Source organism: Phyllopteryx taeniolatus, chromosome 11 (assembly GCF_024500385.1).
Source record: "Phyllopteryx taeniolatus isolate TA_2022b chromosome 11, UOR_Ptae_1.2, whole genome shotgun sequence".
Taxonomy (NCBI): Eukaryota; Metazoa; Chordata; class Actinopteri; order Syngnathiformes; family Syngnathidae; genus Phyllopteryx; species Phyllopteryx taeniolatus.
Genome location: NC_084512.1, coordinates 6,839,384 through 6,849,084, shown reverse-complemented (window position 1 = coordinate 6,849,084; position 9,701 = coordinate 6,839,384). Strand labels below are relative to the sequence as shown.

The 9,701-nt window shown below is 41.3% G+C and overlaps 2 protein-coding genes across 4 annotated transcripts; one reads left to right on the top strand and one right to left on the bottom strand.

Annotated features, from left to right (window-relative positions):
• The first annotated feature begins 267 nt into the window (after positions 1-267).
• LOC133486139 (transmembrane protein 229b-like) lies at positions 268-2,374 on the top strand. Of its 2 annotated transcripts, none has more exons than XM_061790877.1 (2): positions 268-489; positions 1,496-2,374. In XM_061790877.1, the coding sequence occupies exons 1-2, from the start codon at positions 438-440 to the stop codon at positions 1,978-1,980; spliced, it is 537 nt and encodes a 178-aa protein (XP_061646861.1). In that variant the 5' UTR covers positions 268-437; the 3' UTR covers positions 1,981-2,374. The 2 variants fall into 2 exon arrangements, with proteins under 2 accessions (XP_061646861.1, XP_061646862.1); XM_061790878.1 differs by having other exon boundaries at positions 271-489; positions 1,499-2,374.
• A 1,216-nt stretch (positions 2,375-3,590) lies between these two features.
• Positions 3,591-8,833, bottom strand: haao (3-hydroxyanthranilate 3,4-dioxygenase). 2 transcript variants are annotated; one of them, XM_061790849.1, is made up of 11 exons: positions 8,645-8,833; positions 8,442-8,561; positions 8,032-8,110; positions 7,530-7,613; positions 6,063-6,169; positions 5,799-5,888; positions 5,688-5,731; positions 5,471-5,616; positions 4,526-4,594; positions 4,026-4,108; positions 3,591-3,898 (listed from the first exon to the last, which is right to left on the bottom strand). In XM_061790849.1, exons 1-11 carry the CDS (start codon positions 8,731-8,733, stop codon positions 3,826-3,828), a joined length of 984 nt encoding a protein of 327 aa, XP_061646833.1. In that variant the 5' UTR covers positions 8,734-8,833; the 3' UTR covers positions 3,591-3,825. The 2 variants fall into 2 exon arrangements, with proteins under 2 accessions (XP_061646833.1, XP_061646834.1); XM_061790850.1 differs by lacking the exon at positions 8,442-8,561 and having other exon boundaries at positions 8,645-8,830.
• Between the last annotated feature and the right edge of the window lie 868 nt (positions 8,834-9,701).

Sequence of the window (9,701 nt, the reverse complement as noted above, 5' to 3'; positions counted from 1 at the left end):
AGAATTCACAATACGTATTGGCAATTGTTAGCTTTCATTAACTACTCATATGTCTATCTTACAAGTTCTATTATCAACATTGAAACTGACTCAATGACTCACTATTAGATGGAGCTTCGGCACAATACACAGTACATGACAGTATGTTTGGTTTAGAGCATGCATCAGTACAAGGGCGAGTACATCTACTGAAATTGTGAAAGGGAACATTCACATGAGCAACTTTGCGATCAATATTGGCATTCGTGCCACACCATTTTTTTATCAGGTAGTCTAGGTTTGCTTCCCGGGTCTCTCCCTTGGTCTTCGATCTCAGCCTGGGACGGGCACTTCTCTGTCTAATATGGATCAGCTTAATGTTTAGCCCAAGATACATGCACACGCACACGCACGCACGGGATTAAAAAGCCAGGGGGAAACACATACGCTGCCTGAGGATGGAGTCGAGAATATCACATGAGAGGAGAACGCATGGTGGCGGCCCCTTAGGTGAGAGTTATGGCTGTTAATTGCATGTTAACTCGTGTTTAATGGCTGTTCATGTTCACTCTTGGTGACTTGATATCGCATTTATTGGCACTGGCAAAAATGAAGTGATGGAGCTAGAGTCAGTCTACACTGACTACACTACACTACAGTGTCAATGTACAGTCTATTGTAGTTAACTGCACGTCAAGGAAACACAAATGAAGTTCCAATGAAATCTGCCCAATCTGTTTTGGTCAGAAACTGTTTTTGAATTCTAAATGCGTGCGCGCTTTTTTTTTTTTGTTGTTGTTGTTGATCCGCTAAGATGACCTACTGTATCATTAATCCCAATTAGAGAGGATACTCTAGACTCTCAATCCTTGAGCTGTGACAAATGGAATGTGTGTAGACGGTAATGACAATGAAATATGGGAAGAAATGGGCAGTTCCAATTGATATTAAATTATAAGAACAATATCTTATTATAATGTTCAAATTCCCCAAAACAACAGAGGTGAGTACTTTTTGACTGCCCACTTTTATTCTTGGGCTTGCCTCTCCATCATTTGCAATAATATTCGGTGCCATGCCCTCCAACTCCAAAGTCCAAGCCCCCAAAAACTGAGCTACTGCCGCCCAAATAGCACCCAGTGGAGCGCAGACCTCCACCAAGGTTGAGCTGTTGACAAAAGTGAACAAAAATTACAGAACTTAGTATTTGGGTTGGTTTGTCCAGCCACATTGTGAGTAGCTGCATTTTCTGCAATCAGCAGCATGCACACTGACAAGAACAAGGCAGTAGATGGCAATGAATAAACTTCATTATGAACCAACACACAAACACAAAAGAGAGGCATCTCTGTTCTACTAGCAACAATCTACCCTTTTTAAATATGTATCATTTAAGGAAACTTTTAATTCATATGTTTTTTTTTTGTTTTTTTTCATTTTAGCAGCCAGTAATGTTGAATTTTTTTTTTTTTATCACACACCACCACATGTTGCACTAACAAAATGTTCTTGGTAGCAGGCCATGTTGGCGATAAGGACCCTGCAGAGCTTTGTGGGAGGGTCTCCACTTGTTCCCTCTCTGTTTTGGCTCGTCTCTATGTGTATGCATTGCACGGCTGCTTCTGTGAGGTGACTTTCACTGCTGTGTTGGACTGGTGCAGCATCCAGGACAGGAGGATGATGGGGTACAGCAGCCTCTGGGCGCTGCCTATGTATGCCAGTGCAATCTACCTCATGGAGAGTCTGAGAGGCTGGCTGCTGGCTCATCATCAACCACTGTCTGTGCGTCTGATAACCTACACACTGTTCATCTACCTATGGGAGTTCAGCTGGGGGAGCGGGCTCAGGCTGCTCGGGGCGTGTCCCTGGGACTACTCGGGTTATAAATATAATCTGGGAGGACTGGTGACTCTGGAGTATGCGCTACCTTGGGCTATTGCAGCCTTCATAGCAGAGCAGCATGTAATCAAGAACACGCTGAGGATAAGAATGTTCACGTGAACAGCTATTGCTATAATCTAGAAAAATTAGCTTCCAACAGTTGCTATCAACTAATTCATTCACACTCATTTTGGAACAAACTGCACAAAAGTAAATTCATGAAATGTTGAAAATTTTTCAGGTTTTCCTTTATGTTGTTGTGTTGGACTAATCCATGTATATTTGGATTCTCAATATATTTTTTGTTATTATTTTCTAAATAAGAACAACATTTGTATTCAGATTTGAATGGACAACTAATTGAAGATGGCTACAGTAATTTGCAGCATTTTCACCCAATGTATCAATGCAAGAAGTAATTGTGACTCTTGAATGGATTTCTAAATAAATGTATAAAATGCACATCTTGGAATTGAAATGTTGAGCACTGCAAACAGTAAAGTTCTAAAATTCAGATAGCCTGTATGTTTTAATATTATATTTAGACATTATAATTACACTATCCGGCGGCACGGTGGCCGACTGGTTAGAGCGTCAGCCTCACAGTTCTGAGGTGCGGGGTTCAATCCCCGTACCCGCCTGTGTGGAGTTTGCATGTTCTCCCCGTGCCTGTGTGGGTTTTCTCCGGGCACTCCGGTTTCCTCCCACATCCCAAAAACATGCATTAATTGGAGTCTCTAAATTGCCCGGAGGCATGACTGTGAGTGCGAATGGTTGTTTGTTTCTATGTGCCCTCTGATTGGCTGGCAACCAGTTCAGGGTGTACCCCGCCTCCTGCCTGATGACAGCTGGATAGGCTCCAGCATGCCCGTGACCCTAGTGAGGAGAAGTGGCTCAGAAAATGGATGGATGGAATTATACTATCCATCCATTTTCTAAATTCTCTATAAGGCATATTTTCTTCTATTTGAAGCAATTCTGTGGATTTACTTCTTCTTGTCCTGTTACATCAACCGTCTTTTGTTAACCTTCAATTGGCAAGTAAGATGGCCCGAAATTCTCCTGCAGAATCTCTTGATAAAATACTTTTTAGAGGTACCTTTGTATGCTAGTTAAGAATTCTTAACTGTCGGTCTTTTCAGAGCTCTTTTGCGTGAGGCACAATTCACATCAGTCAATGCTGCTTTAGCCTGGCAAATTCAAAATGGATGGTTATATATATAGGCCACAGCAGTATTAACTAACACCTCCAATCTCAACACATTGATGAGACTCGAGGTTGGCTGACTCCTGACAATTAGTCATTAGCCTGGGGTACAGGGATCAAACGCAAGGCACGGGGGCCAGATCTGGCCGACCACATCAGTTTTATGTGGTCCGTCAAACCAAATCATGTGTCAAATCAGCAGCAAATAGCCAAATTGTCATATGTAATAAATGTTGCGCTTCAACAACAGTAACGTCAACAAAAACTGAAAAAAACTATTCCTGGACTTCTGATTTCAAAATTAGTTATCCACCAATGTGTTGTGTATATGTAATAATATTATGAGCCAATTAAACATTTATAATTTTTTCCCAGTCTCAATAGCCCTCTGAGGGAAGTTGTAACTACAATGTGGCCTGTGACAAAAATGTGTTTGACACCCCTAGCCTAGGGGTTTACAAGTTTTTTCCATTCTGCACTGTGACTTTTCACATGGTGTGTACAATAAACACATGAAAACATGTCATTATTAGTGTGGTATGAGTTTAATCAAACTATGTTTGTCTATTGCCATTGTTAAGATTTAACAGATGAAGCTCAGATCACATTTTATGACCAACGTATGCAGAAATCCAGCTAATTCCAGGGAGTTTATGTATTTTTTTTTGCAACTGTATTTTCTATTATTGTCATTAATTATATGACTGAAAGACTTTTGTGTTAAAATTTTCCATGTTGAGTGTTGCTGGCAGGTCTGATCAGGGTCTTTTACGCTCGGGGTTTTGAACCACAACCAGTGCTACAGTCTCCTCATTTCGCTTCCACTGGTACCTACAGAAGAAGATATGAATATATACTGTATTAAAAATCATAACCACTGATGTACTTCACGTAAATTTTATGACAGATGGAAAATCAGAGTGTGTCATTGATATTGCAAATAATAAGGTGGGCTGACTGGGTGTGCTCAGGAATGAGTAGACTGTCTCCAGCAGATAGATTCAACTCCTGTTCATTCATGGTTACTCGGGACGATCCCTCCTGATGGTGAAAAGCAGAAGAGATACAATGTCGCTACAATGTTACAGTGTACAACGTTATAGTGAATTTGTATTTGGAGAATGGGTATTCTTCAAGAAAGTGAAAACGTCCTGCAACATGCTTGCTTTAAGTGATATTGATATGAATTACTTACATTTTTACAAAAAGTTCCATGTCTGAAATTCATTCATACTATTTTCTGTAATACAAGCCTAGTTCATTCTGATTGGAATGTTTTACATTATGCACAAAAATACTAGAATCTTCCAGAATTATGCAAACTATTGCGTGTGAATTTAGAAAGGTTGTTTTGGGCTTAACTGCATGTTGGAAATTGTTAACTTGTTAGAGATGGAATCATCAGATAGCACACAGAACATAAAGCTATACAATAAGCAGCACATTTATAGAACATACCAGTTGCCAAATCCAGAGATCACTTTGTTGCAAGGATGTGTCAGACAAACCAGGTCCATACATGGTCACCTGTCAGGATCACAAGCAGCAGTATTATTTCATATTCCTGATGTTACAACCTTCTTCTCTGAAAAAAAAAAGTGGCTGTTGTATGGCAAGACACACAATATGAAAGGATTGATAAATGCAACGGGAAGAATCACGTTTTTGCTAACCCTGCAAGATGCCACGTTGGATGGCAGCTAAATTTGCCCACATCTAAATGATCATGTGACAGTATATTTTATCAAGAAATGTGTAAGCAAACCCCCCAAACCTCCATCCATGCATCCATTCTCTTAAACCACGTATCCTCACTAGGGTCGCGGGCGCGCTGGCGCCCATCTCAGCTGACTTTGGGCGGGAGGCGGGGTACACCCTGAACTGGTCGCCAGCCAATCGCAGGGCACAAACAACCATTCGCACTCACATTCACACAGGCAGATGTGCTAACCAGGCGCCCACCGTGGCGGCTTCGAATGATCTCCGAATGGAAAAATTAAGCTGATTTGTTACTTTCCAACTGAGAAATAATGTTAATTTTGATGCACCCTCTAGTAGGTACACCTGCATAAAAGAGCTGTTACTGTGCAGAGGTAATAAACTAGAATAACTTTGTAACGTGGTGAACAAAATGCACTGAATCATACTGTTGTGTTTCATATACAGTATTTGGTTGCTTTTATGCTACTCAACCTATTGTTCAATTATTAGTGCCTCTTTAACAATGTCACTCAAAAGCTTTCTTGTATGCATGCAAATATGTGTGTTATCAGATATTACGGGGGTACATAATGTGGCAGGTGAGTGAGTCTATGTTATTGATCGTTGACGTTATCTCGGTGTTCAATTGTATTTATCGTAATGAAAGGCTTCATTCGTGTCTGATAAGGTCCAACATTGTACCTCTGTCTCAAACTGAGCTCCAAACATGTTAATGCTGCTGCCACTGGCGAGGAATGGCTTTTGTTTTTCCAGCCAGGACTTCAAGCAGAAGGGCAACATCACGTTCATGTTGTTCATCTGGAATGGAGGCTCCCCGAAGACTTCACCTGTTCAAAAAATAATGATAATGACATTCTGAAAAAACTTAATAAGTGCAGATCCCCACACAGCATCTCACTCGGATCAGGTTTTCCTGTCTTGCACTGTGTTGATGCCGTGAACCTGGTAAGAAAAGGAATTTATCTTAAATAGAGCCATGAAGAGTGGGTGATCATAAAATATTTCTTACTCTTGGATTATCGGCACCAATTGGGTTCCGAGATTTTCGCAGTAGAACCATCTCTCAAACAAGATGTCAGTTGTGTTGTCAACATAGTACCTGAAGGCATCAGCACATGCTTGTGTCTACATGATGAAATTGAATCAGGCACACATTCATTTTGCATAGTGACAAAATAAAATCACGTGATATGTGGAAATCTACATTTTGTGTCAATTTATTCTTCTGCTGTTTTCATTTGCCATTCTTTTCCAAGTAGGTTCAATGCAAAACCTGAGGCAGTCAGTCTCAGTCAGCAGCCGTTTCCTCTCTACCACCAGTCCCACAGTGTTGGCCTGTCTCTGAGGGGAGTGGGGGATCCGAGCAGGCAGGAGAAACATCTGAAAATTGTGATTTGAAGAGATGCACTATGAAACTGCTACATACCATCATGGGGCCCCATATTACTAAGGGGGACAAATGAAGAGCTATTTTCCCAAAACAAGATAAAAGCCACATTTTTATTTTTTTATTATTATTATTATTATTTATTTATTTTGTCCTGTTCGGCTGTTAGGTCAAGCAGAACGGAAGCACTGTATCCCTTTTATGCCGGTACAGTTTTACTGTGTCACAGTGGAGTTTTTAAGCTTCCGCTGTGGTTTCTAAGTATGATAATTGAAGTTAATTGGGAATCAGAGTCGATCAGTCGAACAGAACAAAGTTTCTAGAGGGGAGAGAGAAACGAAGATAAAAGACAAAGCACTAATTGTAAACAGGATGAGAAAAGTAAGTCATTACATTATCTACAACAATGAAACATTAAATATGAGTGTTGCATGGGGCTGTAGTGCTACACCCTGTGAGGGAAGGACAGGACAAGATAGAACAGGGCAAGGACAGGAGACGAAGCATGCAAGACAAGGGTCGTGAACCCGGCTGTACAACTGAAGTGGGGTGGGATTGACTATGTAAATTATAAAAGTCTATAGGATGAGAGTATGAGTGAGGGGATACACAAGCAATTCGCATATTCATGAGTTATTTGTCGCAGTCAGTGCGTGACCCCACACCCAGTGAAAGAGTCCCAGGGGTGTGTGTCTGCGGACTCGTGCAAGTGAATTGAGACCATTTTAAAGACTGACAGAAGTGTCCTGTAATTGCTGTGCCTGCACCGCGGATGCTGAGGACCCCACCCAATCAATCGAGGGGCGGGATCGGGCCCAGGGTTCCACCCGAGAGCAGCCCGGCGGACGGGACACATCCCAAACCGAGGGACCCAGGGAGGTCCGCCGACCCCACCGAGGCGCCCCGACAACTGGCCAACTGAGTCAAATATGAAATTTCCATGGGAGGATTTGTTTTTCATGGTCTTGTTGTGGAGCCGACTCTGTTGTGCTCTTCAACCTTACTGCAGTTTAGCTTTTAAAGCTAAGCTGAATTGTTTGGGTCCAGTGGAATGGCCCTAGTCAATGGTTTACTGGTCAATGGTACACCCTGGCCTGGACTGATGACCTGTCAGTCATGGGGCGGACACATGCAGACAACCATCCACAGTCCCTTTCAATTTTTTGTCTTTGATGACCCTAACATACAGCGCATGTTTTTGCTAGCTATAGGACCCCCAAAAGAGAAAACAAGGCATACAGCTATTGTGATAACACCATTTAATGAGTTGATCTGCATGCATTGTTCTCCATTTCATTTCTAACGCATAATGTTGCATCTCTGGTCGTGTGAATGTAGTATATTGGATTTCACCTCTCCCTCCTTGATGTGCACATCCTTGCTCTTGCCATTTTCAATCACCTTCAGACACATGTCACCCTTCACCTGGTAGAAAAGCTGTTGGAAATAAACAATATTGCCATAACATATAGTATATTACTACATAACCTCCACATCATGCATGAGTATGAAGTTTTGGGGATGAGGAGAAACGTTTTGCAGAGTGTGCGCTACATATTGTATGAAGCTACCAGCTGACTACCATATTCACTGCAAGATTGCAACACAAAAGCTAACAAACATGAATCAAGCTAAAAGTAATAGGTGATTCATTAATATTGCAAAATGAAAGTAGAGTTTGCCCCTTGTCTGGGTGTCCAGACCAACAGTAGTGTCTAATGGAGGAGGCGTGTGATCTGTGTAACATCGATGATAATTAAAACTACCAGCAGCACTTATACCATTGTCATGTGCATTTGTGTCGTTTGCAATTCTGTATATGGCGGTATTGATTGTAAATCAGTGCTTGTCATACCTCCTCCCCTTCTTCTATATGATAATCCTTCCTGGTGTTTGGCCCTCCAACAAACATAATGATTAACTGGGAAAAGTGCCTGGATGAAATAAAAACAGTTAATGCACGCCTTTAAACAAACATCACCGCCAACAAACTGGCTCAAATCTTGTGATCTGGTGAGATTTGATTCTATTTGTTGATGATCGCTGCTCTGAAATCTCCTCTGTAGTTCCATCTATCCATTAATTTTCTTTACCGCTTCTCATCATTAGGGTCGCGGGCTGCCGGAGCCTATCCCAGCTATCTCCAGGCGGGAGGCGGGGTACACCCTGAACCGGTCGCCAGCCAATCGCAGGGCACAGAGAAACAAACAACCATCCGCACTCACATTCACACCTAGGACAGTTTAGAGTCCTCAATCAACCTACCACGCATGTTTTTGGGATGTGGGAGGAAACCGGAGTGCCCGGAGAAAACCCACCCAGGCACGGGGAGAATATGCAAACTCCACACAGGCGGGACCAGGATTTGAACCCCAGTCCCCAGAACTGTGAGGCAGATGAGCTCTTCTGTAGTTGCACCTATAAAATAATATTGTTCATAAAGTCATATAACACGCATGCTTACTCACATGAGCTTGTTGCACACTGGTGGCAGGAAAGCATTCTGGTTCTCCGCTATCCAATTCTCCACGTTCACAAGAAGCTGACGATTACTCATCTTTTGAATCAACGTTTGGGGCCTTGCTGCTTTATTATGCCACTCTGGCCTTTTCTCTTTGACTACATTAACCAGTCTGCCTGTCACTGAAAGTCCAAAATGCAAAAGTGAGTGTAGGTGTTATGTAATGGTGAAAGGTCACCTGTATTTTGCTGTGACTTCACATTTCACATTTTCTTATTTGGGTGGAAACAAACAGGAGGGTTCTCCAATAATGACAAATATTTTTTTTTTAAATAATGAGCAACTGAAAACTGATGAGTTTGATGGCCTGAGTGCAAATTTTCACAGAGGAAAAAAATTGTCAACGATAGCTTTGCTGTGCTTATTAATGTTATTAATGTTATTCATCTTTTAATAGCTACATTTGATAGCTAACGTCAAAAATGGTGAATTACTGTGTGATGGTTGGTTGTAAACAAAACAGGTGGGAGGGACAAAGGTAAGGCAAGCTGTAACTCATTAAGTGAAACATATCTCGGTTTTATTTGCGCTTGTCTTGGCATGCAGTTAGGTGATGAGAGATGGATAAATTATATAGGGATCATAGTTATTTATGACGAGCACGTTGTCATCACGTCGGGTCTTTGCCACTGCTTCCAAATGTTCTCTATACTCAGCCCTCATTTTAGCACATCTAAGGAGATTTTAAAATTTATATAGCTGATATTAACAAATTAGGGTTATGCAGGGGAAAAAAACAAAGTCGTCTCTACTAGTTTAGTGTATCCTCCCATCATGGTGGACAAACAAATACATAGCACGTGACCGAAAGCTGTCTATAGCAAGCATTAGTACGTGGCAGCGCTAACAACAGGTCCATAATAATGATAGATTGTCCAGAAAGTCTTTTTTTAATTTATTTATTTATTTATTTATTTTATAAAATCAATTGATGAATTTGTTGATCACATGTATTGTGTATGTCAGTGGTAATCAGTTTTAACCACATTGTATTTACATTTTTA